At 46.3% G+C, this 21,440-nt stretch overlaps 1 protein-coding gene across 7 annotated transcripts; it reads left to right on the top strand.

Moving 5' to 3' along the window:
- Positions 1–128: 128 nt before the first annotated feature.
- Positions 129–18,074, top strand: Folr2 (folate receptor beta). Of its 7 annotated transcripts, none has more exons than XM_052156659.1 (6): positions 129–224; positions 314–477; positions 14,397–14,553; positions 17,082–17,270; positions 17,360–17,495; positions 17,626–18,074. In XM_052156659.1, exons 2-6 carry the CDS (start codon positions 428–430, stop codon positions 17,910–17,912), a joined length of 819 nt encoding a protein of 272 aa, XP_052012619.1. In that variant the 5' UTR covers positions 129–224; positions 314–427; the 3' UTR covers positions 17,913–18,074. The 7 variants fall into 7 exon arrangements, with proteins under 7 accessions (XP_052012619.1, XP_052012638.1, XP_052012628.1 ...); XM_052156678.1 differs by having other exon boundaries at positions 14,401–14,553; XM_052156668.1 differs by having other exon boundaries at positions 129–220.
- Positions 18,075–21,440: the final 3,366 nt, after the last annotated feature.

Here is a 21,440-nt window from a genome sequence, read left to right on the forward strand (position 1 = left end):
TCTTTAATGGGATTAGAAAGTTTAGGAGGTGTGGCCTTGCTGAAGGAAGGGGGTGGGGTTGGGGAGGGTGGGCTTTAAGGTTCCAAAAGCCAATGCTAAACTGAGTTCTTTTTCTCTTGGTCTACAGATCAGGCTGTAGCTTTCAGCTATGGTTCCAGCACCATGCCTACCCTGCCATGTTCCTTGCCACGATGATAATGTACTAGACCTCTGAAACTCTGTAGGTAAGCCCTCCATTAAATGCTTCCTTTATAAGAGTTGTCTTGATCATGGTGTCTCTTCACAGCAATAGATGACTAAGATACTTCTCCAGCTTTTTGTTACAGAGTCTCTCCAGGAATCTGGAATTCACCAACTTGGCGAGACTGAAAGTTTCAGTGAACTCCCAGGCTCCATCTGTCTCCACTTCCCAGTGGAAGGCTCACAGATGTGCTACCTCTCCAGATTTTCACATGGGTGCTGGAAAACTGAACTAAGGTCTTGTGCTTGTATAGAGAGTAATGCCTGAGCTGTTTCACGGGTATTACAGTAACATTTCATTTTCTAAATGTAGGTGTGTAAGCCTGGCGGTAGTGATACATGCCTTTAATTCCAGCACTCAGGAGACAGAAGTAGGTGAATCTCGTGTGTGTTCAAAGCTAGCCTGGGTTACAGAGTGAGTTCTAGGACAGCTAGGGCTACACACAGAGAAACCCTGTCTTGAGGAAAAAAAATATGTGTGTTTGTGCACACACAGCTGCATGTGTGTGGTACTATGCTTGTGGTGCATGTGTGTGACGCCTGGGCTTGCAGTATCCTTGGAGACGGAGAGCAGAAGAGAAGATCCTTGGATCTCTTGGGCTGGAGTGAGAGGCAGTCGTGAGCCACCTGCTATAGGTGCTGACTTGGGTCTTTTGGAAGAACAGCAAGTGCTCTAAGGAGCAGCTCTGATGGGGGCATCCTTCCATCTGGTACAGTAACATTTCTAATAACCTAGAAATTTAGCATAGCTAACATTTATGTTCAGTTTCAGACCAGGGGCACAGGATTTTACTCATCAAAGCAGACCTGGCCTCCAGGTTCTCCCAGCATCCCTCAGTCCCTACCTGCCATACCTTGCCCCCCTAACCGGGAACTTTGCAGCACAGGGGTTGGGCTGCCCTTCCCCCAGAGGCGCCTCCCTGTATAGTACAGACATTTTGGTCTCTTCTTTTCTCTCTCTGTGTACTCCCTTTCTCTCTTTCTCTCCCCCACCCACCTTCCCCTCGGCTACTTCCCTGGCCTCAGTCCTGGGGCCAGTGAACCTGCCCAAGAACTGCTTCCCCCAAAACCCTGCCTTTAATCTAATCCAATCTGCTTTGAATTGGCTCATCTCACGGCTTTGGAAAAATAGCCTTATCTCTTGACTAAGCTACAACGTTTGCTGTGGATTGTTAGAGACCTTCTGCTACTTAATTCAGATTCTAGGGTGACCACTAGGTGTTCTACAGGGCTAGGGGGTAATTCTATCTTGTCTCACACTCCTTGAGATAAGAGTGTGGAATCCAGGAAATCTGGAAAGTATCTTAATGCTATCATGTTCCAGAAGAAACAAAATCACCAGGTCTGTCAAACAACCTGCGGCCACTACAAAGACCTTCCTATCATATAACTAGTTTGCGCTTCTGGACAAGTATTTTAGCCTCCTTGTCTGTGACAAAATAACTGTGAAAACAGCTTATGGGAAGACAATGCATTCTGACTCACAGCTTCAGGTAGCTTTACTGTTTCTGGGCCTGTGCTGAGGCAGAACATCAGAGCAGTGGAAACATGTCCCAGAAGAAGTGGATCACTATGAATTATGGTGGTCAGGATGTATAGAGCAAATGACTAGATGCGTTCTTTCAGGGTGCCCCCCCCCCACACACACACAGTGACCTGCTCCCAACCAGCTAAAGTCTCACAATCCTCCTTTCTACCACCTCCTAAAAGACACTGGGTTATTTGTTTTGCAGTTTTGTTTTGTTTTTTTATTTTGAGAGGGACTCTCACTCTAGCTCAAGCTGTCCTAAAGCCCACAGGTTGGCTTTGAACTCATGGCAATCCTCCCTCAGCCTCACAAGTACTGAGATTCTAGGTGTGTGCCACCATGTCCACCTTGCCATCATATTGTTACTCTATCGGTGGATGAGTTCATTGATTAGGTCAGATCCTTCCCCAGTAGAACTAACAGAAGTCCAAGTTTTCAATGATTTTCTTCTTTTTTAAATTAATGCTTGAGAGAAGGGCTTACTATATAGCCCTAACTGACTTGTATGCAGGCCAAGCTAGTCTCAAATTCACAAAAAAATCAGTCTGCCTCTGACTTGTAGGTGCTGGCATTAAAGCTTGCACCACTATACCTGGACAATTAGTTTTTATTCATCTGTGTATGTATGGCCGTGCATGAATTTATATGTACCCTGTAAGTGCAGGAGGCCAGGGGAGAGGTCAGGTGCCCTGGAACTGGAGTCACAGCCAGTTGTGATCTACCAAGGGGTGAGGTGCTAGGATCTACACTCTAGTCCCCTGGAAGAACAGAGATATTCCAGCCCCAAGTTACTCATGTGACTTTCAGTGGGATCCCAGGGAGGAGGGTTAGCACTGTGAACCTATGTAAATGACTATATTAGCAGAGTAATCCCCCGGTAACCACCCTAGTCTTGTAACAAGCCTAGTGGATAGCATTGGAAAATGGAGACAGTCTAATCTCTGAGTTTGACGCCAGCCTGCCTGGTCCATATAGCAAGTTCCAGGTCAGCCAGAGCAATATAATGAGATCCTGTCTTAAAAAAATAAGAACGAGGCCTTGGGGAGAGTGAGAAAAGGAGGCAGGGTGGCAACTGCTCCAGGAGGAACTCTGTTCTCAGAGTAGGCGGTAGGCAAATCCAGTTGAGACGTTTAGGGGAGTTGCCCACTGACCAAGGACTTTTTAAAAGAGGATGTTTATTCCAGCTGGCACAAGTATAGCCTGCTAAATTGAGGGTTATAGACCAGAGCCAGGGAGAAAAAAGACTATCATATGACTAATCAAAAAAAATATATGAAGTACATTACCCAAAATAACAAGATGATAACCACAATCTCATCTCTCTCATTAAATTGACTCATTCCTTTAAAATTATTTCTTGGGTAAGCATCTAAGCATCTCTTTCCATGTCTTCTGCCTAGAGGCTGGAAAATTTCTGAAAACTCAAATCTCAGGCCTCAAAAAGTTTGATTCATCCAAGTGTTAGTTTAAGGCAGTGATGTCAGTTGCATGAGTCTGTTTCCTGTCAGTAAACTGTGGGAGGAATCTTTAGATAGACTGGAGGAGAGACGAGAAACCACCTATTGATAATTTCCAATATCGCCGGGCAGTGGGGGGCACACGCCTTTAATCCCAGCTTTCTGGAGGCAGAGGCAGGCGGATCTCTGAGTGTGTGAGGCTAGCCTGGCCTACAGAATGAGTTCTAGGACAGCCAGGGCTATACAGAGAAACCCTCTCTAGAAAAACAAAATAAAACAAAAAATGAAAAGAGGAAGAAGGCAGAAGGCTTAGTGTTCACATCAAATCTAACCAACTGATTATTACATTCTTTTGAGGGTATTGTTTCGTTTTTTTCCATAGATCAAGTCTTGATTTTTATTACTTTAAAAAGCTGCCTATTTATTTTGCTTTCTGAGTCTGTGCTTGTTCTTCAACCCTTTCACAACGATTTTCTGCTCCTCAATAAGGAGAGCCCACTCGATCCTGTCACGAATGCACTTGGCACACACGGAATCACCTTAGACCCTGCTGATGTGTTTCTTTGTCTTAGACAAGCTCATAGGGACTTTGGGTCTCACAGCATGAACCCTTGCAGTCTGCCTGGGCACACACTTCACCTCATGAATTTAGGTGCTTTCCCATCCTTCTTGGTGTAAAGGTAAACATTCCTGTTGCCAGGGGTTCGAGCCAGCCTAGTTTTGTTAGAGGCTGTATTGTAGGAAAGCCCATGATGGGATGTCAAATGCTGGATGTCAAACATCTGGACTGTCCCGAGTGCCTCTAAGCACTGACCCTGGAAGCTTATTATTACAGTTTTTAAAGATCTTAATGATTTATTTAATGTATGTGAGTAAACTGTTCGTCTTCACACACACCTGAAGAGGTTCATTGGATCCCATTTCAGATGGTTGTGTTTGCTGGGAATTGAACTCAGGATCTCTGGAAGAGCAGCTAGTGCTCCTAACCACTGAGCTATCTCTCCAGCCCCCTCATTATTTCATTCATAGTTCCAAACTTGTGTTTGCCTTTCTGAGTTCTGGGATTAGTGTGATCCACCACACCGGGCTTCTATTCTCAGTACCCACATGTAGGCAACAACTGTCTGTAACTCCAGTTTCAGAGGATCCAATGCCCTCCTCTGGCTTCTGCAACTATATAAACCCAAGATTTTTTTAAATCTCAAAAAACATTTATTTAGCTTGGCAATAGAATTAATAGTGACCTTGTAAACCCTTGCATGCGAGCATGGGGGTGCTCTTATCTCTCTAGGAAGACCCAGAATCACAGTCGCATTTTCCATTTTATATAACAATCTATCTAGTGGGGATGAGCATCTCTGGGTTCCTTGTTTCTTTGTTTTGAGATGGGGATTCTCTGTATCCCTGGCTGTCATGGGACTCTGTAGACCAGACTAGTTTCAAACTCACAGAGATCCAGCTATCTCTGCCTCCTGAGTGCTGGGATTAAAGGTGTGTGCCACCACACCCAGCTGTGTATAATTGAGTGGTAGAACTCTTGTTCAACATACAAAAGTTCTTCAGCTCAATCCCAAGCAAAACAAACTCACAAACAAACAGTTGTGACTTCTGTAGACGTGGGGAGCCCTCCCACTGGATTATGTTAAAGCAAGATCTGAGAATTTGACATGAGTCACCAGAAAAACTAACTGAAAAATAACAGAGATTTTGAGAAGTGAAAGTTCACTTTTAGGTTGTGTAAGGACATAAAAGCTGTAGTCAGGGGAAAACACACACAGGAAACAAAACTACTTTTATTTTTTCGTGTTAAGAATAGACTACACTCTGGGCTACCGATATCATTTAAAGCTTTATACTTCTTAAAATAGAAGTAATCTGAGCTAGCACTCCTCGAAGGACAGAGCAAGGACACCTGAGACTCCATTCCTCCTCCAAAGCAGCAAGAATCCTGGCAAGTGTCAGCGTTGGATTTTCCAGAACGCTTGAAATTAATACATTTTCAAAAATGGAAGGAAAAATATGGAAGGAAAAAATGGAAGGCTGGGGGGAGCCAGGTATGGTGGAACAGAGGATTGCCTGGTCAACATAGAGAATTCTGGGCCTACTGGGACTACACAGGGAGACCCTGTCACAAGAAAATATTAGGGGCTGGATAATAGACGGCTAATCTCTGGCTCATCTACAACAGTGGTTAAGGATACTGGCTGCTCTTGCAAAGGCCTGGTTTAGTTCCCAGTACCCACATGGTGGCACATAAACATCTCTAATTCCAGTTCCAGGAAATCTAATGCCCCTTTCTTACCTCTGAGGGCATGAGGTATGTATGTGGCAAATATGTGTATTGCTGTCCTGGGCTGTATAGGAAAGCCAGCTGAGGCCCGTGGAGGGCAAGTCAGCAAGCAGCACCCTTCCATCATCCCAGATTGAATTTTTTTGGTTTTTTGGTGTTCCCCCCCACTTCCACAGGGTTTCTCTGTGTAGCCTTGGCTGTCCTGGAACTCACTCTGTTGCCCAGGCTGGCCTCGAACTCAGAAATCCACCTGCCTCTGCCTCCCAAGTGGACCACCACCGCCCTGCTCCAGATTGAATTCTTGACGTTAGTTCCTACCCTGACTTCATTTTATGATGACAAATGGACTTTGTTAAATGAAATGAACCCTTTCCTCACCAAGTTGCTTTTGGTCATGGTCTTTATCATAGGTATAGAAAGCAATTGGTACCAGGAATTTGTGTTACACACACACACACCTACCTACGTAGAAAATTTCAAATCTTAAATAAAAAAGAAAGAAAGAAAAATGGCCAACTCTCAGTAGAAACAGTGAACTGTGTGGCAGTTTTTCTTGTTTCTTGTTTGTTTCTGTTTTGGAAACTCAACTCCACAGTAGATACTTCCAAAAAGCAAGTCTTAGTGCCATTGCTGTGATAGCACCCTGGCCGCCACTAGAGGGGGCAGAATGGTTCTGGAGTCTCCCCTGTCTATGGGCAGCTCGGACTCCTCCACCCACCTGCTGTCCCCTTTAAAAGTCCCATTCATTCTAGGTGTCATGGCCTGTGTGCGAAGTCCTAACTTCTTGATTAGTTGGACTTGGGAATTAGAGACTAGCCTGGGCAATGTAGTGAGACCCTGTCTCAAAATAAATAAAGAAAATTACAAAATAGAATTAGCTGCCATTCACAATGCTAGTCTTTATTTGACCTGACTGTGGCTCACATGGTGAACATAGAATTGTTTGTACAAACCATCAGTGTATGTACAACTATAAATTGACCTTCTGGCTGTCAAAGGCAGGAATAAAGATAAGATAAACATGAGGCCAAACAAAAGACTTAGGGAAGTGAGATGGCTTAAGAAACATTTGGTGCAACCCCGGGGATCTAGAAATCCACAGACATTCAGTAATCCATGTGTCTAGGGAAGCTCCAGGAAGACTGAACCTCAGGGATCCTCAGGCCGGCCAGCACTGCCAGGAAGAAACACAAAGGCAGTGCAAAGTGCTTTTGCCCAATTAATTATCTTAAAAGTCAGTTTTCAACAGAAAAAAAGAGAGAGGGGGGGTATACAAAGAAATAAGAGGAAAAAGTAGTCAGTAGAAACTATCTCTGTGAAATACCAGGTGTTGCACTCACGTAAAACCTTTCTTACTGTCTGTCTTTTTGAGTTTTATTTATTCTTATTTTAGTTTTGCCTGCATGTATGTTTGTATATCATGTGAGTGCCTGGTGCCTGAGGAGGACAGAAGAAGGTGCTGGATTCCCTGGAATTGCAGTTACAGATGACTATGACCCTACTTAATCTTGCTAGCCCTTACTACTGGATTATTTATTTTTCTGCCATTGGGTATTGAACCTAGGACTTCATTCTTACTGGTCATGCACTCTACCCCTGAGCTGTATCTGTATCCCCCCAAAGGTACAAAGTATATATATGTATATTTGGTTTTTCGAGACAGGGTTTCTCTGTGTAGCCCTGGCTGTCCTGGGACTCACTCTGTAGACCAGGCTGGCCTTGAACTCAGAAATCCGCCTGCCTCTGCCTCCCAAGTGCTGGGATTAAAGGCGTGCGTCACCATCGCTCCGCTAGATTCTTCTTCAACAACTACTTCTCTTCCTCTTCCTTCTCTTCTTCTTCCTCTTCTTCTTCCTACTCCTCCTTCTCCTATTCCTCCTTCTGTTGTTTTGTTTGGTTTGGTTTTGAGACACAGTTTCTCTGAGTAGCCTTGGCTCTCCTGGAACTCACTCTGCAGACCAGGCTGGCCTCCAACTGGAGATCCCGGCCTTTGCCTCCCAAGCTCTAAGATTAAAGGCATGAGCCATCACTGCTCATTCAGGTACAAATTCTTTTTTTTTTTTTCATATGTTTTTTTTTTATTAGATATATTCTTTATTTACATTTCTAATGATTTCCCCTTTCCTGGTCCCCCCAAAGTTTCATAAGCCATCTCCCCTCCTTCTGTTCCCCAATCAACCCCCTCCCGCTTCCCTGTCCTGGTATTCCCCTACACTGCTGCATCGAGCCTTTCCAGGACCAGGGCCCTTTCCTCCCTTTGGTGTCCAACAAGGCCATCCTCTGCTGCCTATACATCTGGAGCCATGGGTAACACCATGTGTACTATCTGGTTGATGTTTTTGTCCCTGGGAGTTCTAGGAGTACTGGGTGTCTCATATCATTGTTCCTCCTATGGTGCTGCAAATCCCTTCAGCTCCTTGGGTCCCCCATTGGGGACCCTGTGCTCAGTTCAATGGCTAGCTGAGAGTGTTCAGGTATAAATTTTTAAGAAGACACCAGCTACTAAAGGTGAAGTAAAAACCTTGAAGTAGGCTTACAGCAGAGGAACAGATTAATTTTCTTATAACTCTCCACAAGAAGCCCCCAGGCCAGGGAGGCCTCAGAGGTCTACCAAATATCTGAAGAGTAATAAAACCCAACATTTTAGCGTTTGCCTTGTATATGTGAGGTCCTGGGTTCAAATCTCGGTACTAGGAAAGAACCAATTATGACACACACAAACATACAGCATTTCAGAAACTCCAAATAAGTAGATGAGCAATGTGACCTCAGTATTATCCTGATACAAAACTGGACAAAGACACAGAAAGAAGGGAAACTGAGGACCAGGATCCTCCATTAATAAGGTTGCAATCTTCTCAGTAGACTACTAGGAAACTAAATTCTGCAATATGTCCAAAGTACTTCAGTCTAATACCGAGTAGGATTTATCCTGGGGAAGAAAGTTAAGACTTAATATCCCAAATCATTTGATTATATTATTAGAATAAAGGGAGGCAATTCATGTGGTTCAGGACCTTTAATCATGGCACTGGTGGGAACAGCTAAGAGGATCAAAAGTATAATGTCTCAAGGTCAGCCTGGTCTGTACAGTGAGTTCCAGAACACACATAAAAGTACACACACACACAAGTTTAGTGTCTTCAAAGGCCATTCCCTAGAGCTGGGAAGCCTGCTGGGTCCTCTGAGAGAAGGAAGCACTCTGCTATGCTAAGCCACTTTTCTAGCTCTCTCTTACCCCCTTTTGAGAAGATGTCATTACATGGCCAAGGCTGGACTCAACAACATCACGATTGTCCTGCTTACTGAATATAATGCTACACCAGGGTGAGCTATACACCTGTAAACTAACAATGAATATACATGAAAATGAATTACATTTCCTTAATTTTATTTATTATGTACGCACACAGGTATATGTGGAGGGGAGGAGACAACTGTTAGGAGTCTGTTTTCTTCTTCCATTTTGTTTCCAGAGTCCAAACTGGGCTCATCAGCCTTGAATGAGCGACAAGCTTTTACCCGGAGAACATCTCCAGCCTCTTCATGGTTTTTGCTGTTTGTTTTGAGACAGGGTCTTATTCTGTATCCTGTGTAGGATTACAGTCATGGACTACCACACCTGGCTTACTGTGCTATACATTTGATATTTACAGTAGGCATGATCCTATACACACCCACACCAAACAGAAAGACTCCCAGATCTTGTGTTTGCATCTCTTGACCGCATCCAGATGTCACCTGGAGTGACTGACCCAGAGTGCATTCAGTGATGTTTGCACAGTGACAGAACTGCCCGCTGACTTGTTTTCCAGTATATCTTTGTCATGGAGCAATGCATAGCTGTCATTTGTGAATAATATCCCTCAGCTTGGAGAATTGGATATTAGAGAATGAGGGAAAGTGAGGGGACAAAATTAATTCAGGCTTCCAGATGAATTCTTTTTTTGGGGGGAGCGGGGGTTTCAAGACAGAGTTTCTCTGTGCAGCCCTGGCTGTCCTGGAACTCACTCTGTAGACCAGGCTGGCCTTGAACTGCCTGACAAAGTTGTTTTTTTTTTTTTTTTTTAAGATTTATTTATTTATTACATGTAAGTACACTGTAGCTGTCTTCAGACACCAGAAGAGGGCATCAGATCTCTTTATGGATGGTTGTGAGCCACCATGTGGGTACTGGGATTTGAACTCATGACCTTTGGAAGAGCAGTCAGTCCTCTTACCCGCTAAGCCATCTCTCCAGCCCCCCCGCAAAGATTTAATTACTTATTATTATATATAAGCACACTGTAGGTGTCTTCAGACACACCAGAAGAGAGCGTCAGATCACATTATGAGATGGTTGTGAGTTACCATGTGGTTGCTGGGATTTGAACTTAGGACCTTTGGAAGAACAGTCAGTGCTCTTACCCACTGAGCCATCTCACCAGCCCCCTGGAACTTGTTCTATAGACCAGGCTAGCCAGAGATGAACCTATGTCTGCATCCTGAGTGCTGGGATCAAGGTGTGTGCCACCACAAGAGGCTGCAATACATGCTCTTAGTCATCACTGAGCTATCGCCAGCCCTGGATGAGTCTTTTGTAGTGTGTTTCTTGGCCTTTAGAGCTTCACTCAGAAGTCCAGGCTGACCTTTGGAACTCAGTCTATAGTCCAGGCTAGCCTTGAACTCATGGACATCTCCCTGCATCAGCCTCCAAACTGCTAAGATTACAAACACAAGCCACTATGCCTGGCTCAAGTTTTCTCTGTGAAACAAGCTGGCCACACACAAAGCTGCATGAGGTGCCTAAAGAAGTGAACTTCATTGAAAACAAACCCAGAGCGTGACTGACCGTGGTTGAAGGGAGAGGAAGTGCGCAGAGCAGCTTATGGACTTGGAACCACTGTTTGCTTGTTTGCTTCAGTACTGGGGATTGTGGCCAAGGGAACTCACTAAGGGAAATTTTTGTAAAAAAAAAAAAAATTATGAAGACCTGAATCCAATTCCATCTCAGATATTTGGGAGAAAGTTGGGTATCACAGAGCATGCTTATGATCCCAGCACCGGGGAGGCAGAGACAGCTCAGCACACTAAGAGAGCTCCAGGAGAGGCTCTGTCTTAAGAAGAAGATATTGCCAGCACCTGAGGAACAACATTCAGGGTTGTCTTCTGCCTCCATTTGCACAAGAGCTTTCATCTACACATATCCATATGCATACACACACACACACACACACTATGAAGGACTGAACCTGTGGCCTTATTATTGAACTATATCCACAGTCCTCTTTTTAGCGTTCATTTTGAGAAGAGTTTCACTAAGTTTCCCATGCTGACCTTGAACTCTCTGTTCCCATGCTGACCAGTCTCTCTTGAACAGACTGGACTTGGACTTGTGCTCCTCCCCCGCTTCAGCCTCCTGAGGAGCTGGGATTATAGGTGTGCACCTTTAGGTCTAGCTCTAGAGTCTTTGTGGCACGAAAAAAGCTAGGGTGGCTGGGCTCCAAAGTGACTTGAATGACCACTCAGGATGAATATAGTTGTGAAGAGCTAAGATGGGGCTAGACAGATGGCTTGTGCTTACTTAAGATTGCTTGCTGCTCTTGCAGAGGGCTCTGTTGGATTCCTAGAAACCACGTGTCAATTCGCAACCATCTTTTACTCTGGTTCCAGGGTATCCTATACACTTCTGGTCTCTGAGGACACTGTAGGCCTGTGGTACACATACATGTTGTAGTGTTTTGAATAGAAATAGTCCTCATAGACTCACATGTTTTAACACTTGGCCCATAGAGAGTGGCACTACGGGAGGCGTGACCTTGTTGAAGTGGGTGTGGCCTTGTTAGAAGAAGTATGCTTCTATGGGGTGGGCTTTGAGGTGAGGTCTCAGAAGGTCAAGTCACAGGGACAGGGGAAGTAGCTTAATGGTTAAGAGCACTAACCTGTTCTTCCTGAGTTTAATTCCCAGCAACCACGTCATGGCTCACAACCATCCTTAATGGGAACCAGCCCTCTTCTGGTGTGTCTGAAGACAGCTACAGTGTACTCACATACCAAAAATAAATAAATCTTAAAAAAAAAGGTCAAACCACTTTTTTTTTCTTGCTACCTATGGATCAAGATATAGAACTCAAGATTAGAGAGATGCCTTACTGATACCTAGACTGGCTGCTCTTTCAGAGGTGCTGAGTTCAATTCTCAGCAACCACATGGTATCTCACAACCATTTGTCATGTGATTAGTGACCTCTTCTGGCACGCAGGTGTGCATGCAGATAGAGCACACACACATGCATATATATATGTATATATATGTAAATCTTTTTTTAAAAAGCATATAGAACTCTCAGCTCCTTTTCCTGCACCGTGTTGGCCTTCATGCTGTCATGCTTCCTACCATGATGATAATGGACTGAACCTCTAAACCTGTAAGCCAGCCCCAGTGTTTTCCTTATAAGAGTTGCCATGGTCATGGTGTCTCTTCACAGCAATAAAAACCCTAACAAAGCCATGCACATTTAGACAAAATACTCATACATGTAAAATAAAAATAAATAGTAAGTAGTGGTGGCACACACCTTTAGTCCCAGCACTCAGGAGGCAGAGCAGGTAGATCTCTGAGTTCAAGGCCAGCCTGGTCTACAGAGTGAATTCCAGGATAGCAAGAATTATATAGAGAAACCGTGTCTTGAAAAACCCAAAATAATAATAATAATAATTCAAATGGTTAAAATATTATTATCACACTAATGACAATTTAAGTTAACTGTATCCCAGAGAAAATCTGTCAACTTCTATCCATGTCCACTCTGGACGTAAGTTGACAGAAATCATTTAGGCCTATGCAGGATGCACCAGGGTTTTACATGTATATTTCTCTAAAATGTTCTGGGACACCAATTACAATTTGGTAAGGTCTAGTGAGTCCTGAGAGTTTTTAAAGGGGGTGGATCTCTCATAGGGCCCTATTGGCATGACGTTACGGCCTGGCTTCTTCTCAGCCAGGGTATACTTCTGTCAAGCTAGCCTTGTCCCAGAAACCACCCGGAATACACTTCAGATTCCCTTGGGATGGGCAGTTGTCCAGATGCTAGTGGTTGTGGAGTGTGTGGATCCTGGCGTGAACAACTCAAGAGGAAAGGGGCTGGAGGGATGAAGCTTCAGTGGTTATGAGCACTTCCTGCTTTTCCACAGGACTGGAGTGTGGTCCCTAGTTCTCAGTTAGCATGCCTCACAACCACCTGTAACTGCAGCTCTAGTGGGTCCCATGCCCTGGTCTGACCATCATGGACACCTGTATACACATGGCACATGCGATAAGTCAAAATAAAAAAAAATTTAAAGTGGAGAGCTGAATTAAAACAGTAACGACTAGACTGAACGACTCATAGGAGTCCGGAACGGGGTGGGATCAGCCAAAGGAGGAAGAACGCAAGTGCTGAATGGGGATATTTTACTCCGTGCTTACCAAAGCTTCTCTGCCGGGCTTTGAACAAAGCCTGTGGGGACTGCACAGGGTCTGATCGAGGAAGGAGCCAACTTGGATACCCCTATGTGTGCTCCTAGAAGCCAAGGACATTGAGGTAAGATCTTCCAAGTGGGGAGAGGATGGCACGGACATATGGGGGGTCTTGGCAGGTTTGTGCTAAGAAGGAACATATCTCTCAGTCAAAATCCAAACCTTTAAAAGCTTCTCACATTTTATTATTGAATGAATATGGATTGGTAGTGTATGTATGATGTATATATGTATGTTGTATGTATAAGTGTATGTGGGGATTCAGCTCTTTATTGATACCATATGATTCCAGAGATTGAACTCAGGCCTTTAGATTTGGTGGCAAGTGTCTTAACATGCTAATCCATCTCTCCAGTTCCAAGAGAGATTTTTACACTGCCCTTCAGTTTTTTTTTGTTTTGTTTTTTTTTTTTGTTGTTGTTGTTGTTGTTGTTGTTGTTGTGGTGGTGGTGGTGGTGGTGGTGGTGGTGGTGGTGGTGGTGGTTCTCTTTGGCTTTTTCGAGACAGGGTTTCTCTGTGTAGCCCTGGCTGTCCTGGAACTCACTCTGTAGACCAGGCTGGCCTCGGGCCTTCAGTTCTTTAGGTCATTACCTTTTAGGGTAGGGGGATGACAAATTCGCACCATATATCACAGATTGGCCTACAACCTGCAACCCTTCCCCCTTCCTGCTTCTCCGTGCACTGGGATTGCAGGCATGTATCACCAATTGTAGCTGAATTTGTTTTGTATGTATTTCCTTTTGAGAGGTTTAGGTCAGGTCTGATGCTTTTTCTGCAGATGCCGGTGTCAGGAAGGGGTGCAGGGCGGAAGGGCTTTTGGAGAACAGGGAAGGAAAAGACTGAGGAGACAAAGCTTTACAAAGCAGCACTCTTTCTTGTGTAGCCTCTAACCACACCATCCTGTGGGCTATGCCACCTGATCCTCCTGCCAATCTGGAGAACTCGGCAGGGCTGGGTCACCACCTCCCTCAGGGCTAACAGGATTTCTAGGCTGACACGATGACACAGCTGATAAAGAGTGGAGTACCGAGAACCTCCTGTGACAGGATGAAGGATCTGTGTGTCCCTGGCCCTTTTCAAGGTAGCAAGCAGCAGGGACCTGGACTATTTAGCTACATGTCATAAAGTCTGGAAAGAAGATGAGAGCATGGGGCATGCCATCTCCTCTAGCCTGGGAAGCTCTGCTCCTTTTATAAGCCTCTCGTGCCACGGGGTGAGAGAGCCTTCTTGCTGACCTCTATTCCGGCTTCAGGGAGCCGCGGGACCTGAATGCTGAAGGAGAAGGGACCAATCTTTCACTATAGGTACAAAGAGTCTCAGTCAGGGAATAAATGAAGCAACCCCTCGGGTCTAGGTCTCCCTAACTGCAGCTCCCTCTGCCCAGACAGACAGACATGGCCTGGAAACAGACAGCACTCCTGCTTTTGGTCTACATGGTCACAACATGCACTGCCCGGGACAGAACAGAGCTGCTCAACGTTTGTATGGACGCCAAGCACCATAAGACAAAGCCAGGCCCCGAGGACAAGCTGCATGACCAGGTTCTGCTGCAGTGTGGTTCTGTTGGGAGGGTGATAGATGGCAGGGTGGGCATGGTGAGCAGCCAGACACGCCCACCCCCTGAGCTCTTGAGGACAGAAATGACTTGGTGGAAAGTAGTGAGGTGATTTTTCTGAGGGCTTTCTCCAGAAGAGGACACAGTGGTAGCAATGAAGCAGTTGATCATTAGAAGCCTCTAATTAGAGGCCACGTGAGGCCATGTGATGATAATCTCTAGATCACTCAAATTAGGGCCTGTGGAAGCACAGGGACTCACTCTCAGAGGTTAGACACAACCTGCCTTTTTTTTTTTTTAAAGTGAGCATTAATGTTTTGCCTGCATATATGTGTTGGATCCCCGGAACTGGAGTTACAGAGGGTTGTGAGCTGCCATGTGGGTGCTGAGATCGACCCCAGGAACAGCCAATGCTCTTAACCGCTCAGCCAACTCTCCAGCCTCCAACACGACTAGTTTTTATAGTAGGATTCAGGCAGGATTATGGATATCTCCTCTAGAAATTGGAGGGTGAAAGACCACAGAAGAGGTGGTTTCTACCCTCAAATACTCAAGAGTGCCAAATGCAGACGTGAGAAGGCCCTCGGAGAATAACCGGAGTGAGGGCCGCAGTTCACACAGCCTGTAAGCACTTATGCCAACAGACAGAAACCCAGTGTGGCCTTTTTGTGATAAATATGTTTAGATTATCTTTTATGTTCTGGGAGGAAAAAATCAAAGGTTAAAAACAAAAACCTGGCCAGGTGAGGTGGCACACACCTTTAAACCTAACACTCAGGAGGCAGAGGCAAGATCTCTGTGTTCAAAGCCAGCCTGGTCTATAAACTGAGTTCCAGGCCAGCCACTGGTACAGACTGAGAACCTGCCTCCAAAACAAGCAAGCAAAAAACCAAAACAAAACCTTACTGTAACTATTTATTTCATTGTATAACAGTTCATTTTATTATTGATTGCTATATCTTTCCCAGGACAGATATATACATATATATTATGTGTCTGTGTTTATATATATATATATATATATATATATATATATATATATATATATATATATATATATATATATATATATATAGTATTGAACATAGGGCTGGAGAGATGGCTTAGCAGTTGTGAGCACTTACTGCTGTTGCAGAAGACATGAGTTCAGTTCCCAGTATGCACTTGGCAGCTCGTAACTACCTATAACTCCAGGTCTAGAAGAGTTGATGCCCTCTTCTGGTTTGTACATACATACATGTAGGGACACACACATAAATTGTTTAAAATAAGCCGGGCAGTGGTGGCACACGCCTGTAATCCCAGCACTCTGGGAGGCAGAGGCAGGTGGATTTCTGAGTTCAAGGCCAGACTGGTCTACAGAATGAGTTCCAGGACAGCCAGGGCTATACAGAGAAACCCTGACTCGGGGGGAAAAAAAAAAATCCAAAAAAAATTGTTTAAAATAGTGAAAAAATAAAAATAAGAACACAGAATATGACATTTGACCTTTTGTTTTTTTTTTGCTTTGTTTTGTTTTTTCGAGACATGGTTTCTCTGTGTAGTCCTTGCTGTCCTGGAACTCACTCTGTAGCCCAGATTGGCCTCCAACTCAATAATCCACCTGCCTCTGCCTCCCAAGTGCTGGTATTAAAGGCATGTGCCACCCCCACCTGGCTAGCTCACAACCATCTGTAATTGGATCTGATGCCCTCTTCTAGTATGCCTAAAGACAACTACAGCTACAATGTATTCATATACATAAAATGAATAAACAAATCTTTTTTTTTTTTTTTTGAGACAGGGTTTCACTGTATAGCCCTGGCTGTCCTGGAATTCACTCTGTAGAGCAGGTTGGCCTCAAACTCAGAAATCTACCTGCCTCTGCCTCCCAAGTGCTGGGATTAAAGGCATGTGCCACCACCGCCTGGCTTCTTTCTTTCTTTCTTTCTTTCTTCCTTTCTTTCTTTCTTTCTTTCTTTCTTTCTTTCTTTCTTTTGAGATAGGGTCTTACATAGCTCAAGCTGGCTTTGAACTCAGGATGTGACTGAGGGTGACCTTGAACTCCTGATTCTCTTGCCTCTACTTCCTTCCCCGGTGCTGGTTTTGTAAGCATGTGCCACCAAGATGGGGTATGTTTCATTTGTTTTTGAGATAGAGTCTCATTCAGGCTGTCTAGACTGGCCTTGGATTCATGACCCTCCTCCATCCTCAGCCTCCTAAATTCTGGGATTACAAGGCATGTTGCCAACAAACCCAACTGAAAAGAGTTTTTATAAAGTATGAGACGCTTCATAAATGAGCTGTTATCCCAGAGACAAGGCTTCTCTAGCTTCTTTCTTATACTGTGATGATTATATCTCTCTAGAGATGGGACTCCCGGGGGTCTAGGATAGAGAGGCCTTTGTGATAAGTGCTCACAGAACAGCCTGTCTGAGGCAGGGAAGAAGAGAGGACCTGGTGAAGCAAGGCTGGAAGGCGACATGAGGCACAGAGTAGGGTAGAGGGACTCAGCCCTGTGTCTTCCCCAACTAGTGTAGTCCATGGAAGAGAAATGCCTGCTGCTCAGTCAACACCAGCCAGGAGCTACACAAGGACAACTCCCATCTCTATAACTTTAACTGGGATCACTGTGGCAAGATGGCGCCTGCCTGCAAACGTCACTTCATCCAAGACACCTGCCTGTATGAGTGCTCCCCCAACCTTGGGCCTTGGATCCAGCAGGTATGGCTGCTTCCCTCACACACTTCAGAGGGGCTAATCTTGGGCTCAGTCTCTTCCCAGCTATAGCTGCCAACATTCCGTTCACCTAGGTGGACCAGAGCTGGCGTAAAGAGCGTTTCCTGGACGTGCCCTTATGCAAAGAAGACTGCCAGGAGTGGTGGGAAGACTGTCGGACCTCCTTTACCTGCAAGAGAGACTGGCATAAAGGCTGGGACTGGACCTCAGGTAAGGACCTCAGGGTAGTGAGATGAAGGAAGGGGTTGGAAAAAGGGGAGGTTAAAGATTTCTGGGGTGTCCAGAGGTGAGTTTTGACCCTAGGCCTAAATGTCTGTGCCCATTATGATTCTGCCTGCAGGCATTAACAAGTGCCCAGACCCAGCACCCTGCCGCACGTTCCAGTACTACTTCCCGACACCAACCAGCCTCTGTGAGGGTCTCTGGAGTCACTCCTACAAGGTCAGCAACTACAGCCGAGGGAGTGGCCGCTGCATCCAGATGTGGTTCGATCCAGCCCAAGGCAACCCAAATGAGGAAGTGGCCAGGTTCTATGCTTCCTCTATGACATCCGGGACTGTGTCCCATGCAGTAGTACTTCTTGTGCCCAGCCTGGCCCCAGTGCTGTCATTATGGCTCCTTGGCTGAGGTCAGGCTTCTCTCTAGATTTCTCCTTGATCTACCCTTGGTCTCCGTTCAACTCTTCAAAGAATAAGGACGTCTTGAGCCTGCTTCCACCCCTCTCCTGATCCATGCTTGGGGTTTCTACAACAGTCATTTTCAATAAATCTATGACACATCTGGGCTTAATGAATTATTGTCACTGTGAGCTTGTGAGTGGGCGGGGACAGATCCTTTCCAGTCAAAGCAAACGGTGTTCGCATCCCCACCATCACTATATAAATGTTTCATTACAAGTTCCCTCTTCCTGGAAGGTGGATGAATCGAGTGTCTATACTTCAGTAGTCTGTAGGAATCTAGTTGCTTCTGGAGTCTCAAATAACAGGAAGATCCAGGATTCTTTTATAAAGAATTATTTATTTTATTTATACAAATACACTATTGCTGTCTTCAAACACACCAGAAGAGTGCATTTGGATCCCATTACAGATGGTTGTGAAAAACCATGTGGTTGCTGGGAATTGAATCAGGACCTCTGGAAGAGAAACCAGTGTTCTAAACCAGTGTTCTTAACCGCTGAGCCATCTCTCCAGCCCAGATCCAGGATTTTTTATGTATATCATTCTCAAACATTATCCTGTCATGGGCTGAGAATGTAACTCAGTTAGAAGAGTGCTTGTCTAGCACTCAAGAAGCCCTAAATGGTGGCACAGGCCTGTAATCCCAGCACTTGGGAGGCAGAGGCAGGTGGATTTCTGAGTTCAAGGCCAGCCTGGTGTACAGAATGAGTTCCAGGACAGCCTGTCTCAAAAAACAAAAAACAAACAACCCCCCCAAACAAACAAACCAAACCAAACAAAAACAAAAACACAAAAACCACTGCTCTTCCAGAGGTCCAGAGTTCAATTCTCAGCAACCACATGGCTCACAACCATCTGTAATGGGATCTGATATGTCTGAAGACAGCTACGTGTAATCATATACATTAAATAAATAAGTAAAATCATTAAACAAACAAACACACCCACATCCCGTGTTCCCATCATGTGTCTGCTTAGCCCTGTTCTCAGCTTAGGAAGGGGAAACGGGAAATGGGAGTCCCGCAGCGATTTGGGAGAAAGGGGTAAAACTTCACACTGCCTACCATACAGATTGACTGGGCTTGGGTCCCTTTGGACAAGGATAGTCCATTAGGAAGACAATCTAGAGGATACAGAAGAAACAAAAGCTTTCATTTCACCCAGCCCTGTATCCTACTGATGAGGCTGAAGGTTACGAAGGCTTCCCAGAGGCAGAAGCATCCTCTGTCCTTCGGCTAAACTGTATTTGTGTTTATTCTGGGTGTGTGCATGGGTGTGTGTGGGCTGCATGGATGACTTGACACAGGTCTGTAAGTCCGAGGACAACATGCAAGAGCTGTCGTCTCCTTCCACCATGTGGGTCCCTGGGATTCAATTCAAAGTCTTCAGACTTGGCAAAAACACCTTTATCTGCTAAGCCATTTTGCCCCAATGACACATTCTTTAGCATCTCCGTCCTCTCAGGAAACTGTGAATATATTGATTTTGAAGGCTCGTGACAGCTTTTCTCCTCCTTGTTCTACTTTTTTTCTTTGAGGCCAGGTCTCTTACAGCTTGACGGTCTGGAACTCTAGACCAAGAAAATTGGCTTACAAGTAGATAGAGTTCCACTTGCTTCTGCCTCCGGAGGGTCGGGAATACAGGCATGGGCAAGTAAGACCCCGTTGCACACCCGCGGGATCTGGGGTGAGTGTTCTCCATTCTCGGCGGGGGGAGATTGGAGGACGTTATTTTGTTTAAACTCTGGCAGGACCAGGAGAAACAGGTAGGTGGGTGGAGGATCTCTGTTTTTGTATCTGATTCTGGAAGGTCCCTACAGACACTTGTCCCAGGCTTTGTTCTAGCTGGGTTAAGCCAATGCAAATTGGCTTATCCTCCAAACGGAGGAAAACTCCTCAGGGCTGACTGACCCCAGGCTCGGTCAACAGGTTCAATTTACCAAAGCGAAAGTTCTCTTCCAGGTTAAAGGGATGCTCCTGACAGACTCTAGGAGTTAGTGGTTGTAGGCAAGCGTCTAGAGGCCTGCGCCTTTAAGGAGCCAGGGGGCAGAGGGGCGGGGCAGGAAGAGAAATCCTTGGAGACGCCACCACCATCCAGGTCTTTTTTTAGGGGGGGAAATGGGGCGGGCCGAAGCCCTGTTTGGGTTCCGCCCCATCTTCTCCCGCCGGGTCCCTTTTTCCGCCCCAGGGGTAGGTGGATGGGAGGTCTTAGCAGGCTGGGTCTTGGGAGCTCCCTGCTCACACCTGGCCCACCGAAGCGCAAGTTTGTAGATTTGGAGGGAGTAGCCGGAGCGGGGGCGTTGCTAATAATACCCGTTCAGTCCCCAGTCGCGCTTTACAGTTTACACAGCTGTCACCTTCGTTACTCCTTAATTAATAATAAAAATAGCCGCCGTCCCGGAGCGCACGCTGCATGCCAGGCCCTGAGCTTTACAGGCAGAGCCCCAATGAGCCCGCCCTCGTAACGTTACCCCAGTTATCGAAAGCTAGAGGCTCAGGCGCGCAGAAGAGCCAAGACTGGCCCGAGGTCACTCTGCGGGCGTGCGGCGGAGACCCGGACGCGGGCGGACGAGGCGGGGCGCGGGGCAGCCCCGGCTCCAGGGGGCGGGGCGCAGGCGGGGCGGAAGGCGCGGGGTGCGCGGTGGCGGCGGATGGCCATCTTAAGTGGCCGCGGGGAGTCCAGGGAGGCTTCCCCGGGCTAGAAGTCATCCGAGTCGCTCCAGAGGTGGGGCCTGCGTTCGGTAGCCGAGGCGCTGAGACTTGAGGGAACTTTTTTCCTAGGTAGTCTGGTGTGTGTGTGGGGGGGGTGGGGGGGTGGTCGTGCTGGTCTGGGACTGCAAAACCTGGGCCTGCGGGTGTGGGGCGTGGTGCCAGGCAACTTGGCGGAGATGGGGGAAGGGTTCTGCCAGGCTGGAGGGCCTGCGGGGACCGGTGCGTGAAAGGCTTGAAGATACTGTACCTAGTGCGCGCGCGTGTGTGTGGAGTGGCGTATCGGAGGATCTCTTTGGAAGGAATCTTGTGGGTTGTGTCAGGGATCGGCTTTGAGGGTTCAGGTCTGAGGGGGCTCTGATCTTACAGGAGTTGGGAGAACTTGTTCTCTTGGATGATGGGGGTAGTCGTTGTGGATGTATCCTAGAGCCTTGCTTTGCGAACCTCGATCCCGCAAGGCTGTGGGGGTGCTGAGTAGAAGAGATGTGTAGTAGGATCAGACTTACATAGGGATTAGGGGTCATCTCATTGCGAATCGTTAGAAGGGTTGAATTCGCCAGGGAGAACTTGAACTCACAAGTTGTCCGAGAGCGGGTACCGGGGGACTGGATCTTCCTGAGGTGGGGGGACAAGATAATTGTCGGACTTGGGAGGTGCGGGTCTTCGAGGGCTGTTGGAGCATCGTCCTTGCCGAGAGGCTGGGGGCAGGGGCGGCCCGGGCTCCGGGCCGAGTGGAGGGGGAGGGGACCGGCCAGCTTCTAGCTCCG

The sequence above is a fragment of the Apodemus sylvaticus genome, chromosome 1 (assembly GCF_947179515.1).
Source record: "Apodemus sylvaticus chromosome 1, mApoSyl1.1, whole genome shotgun sequence".
In the NCBI taxonomy this organism is placed as follows: Eukaryota; Metazoa; Chordata; class Mammalia; order Rodentia; family Muridae; genus Apodemus; species Apodemus sylvaticus.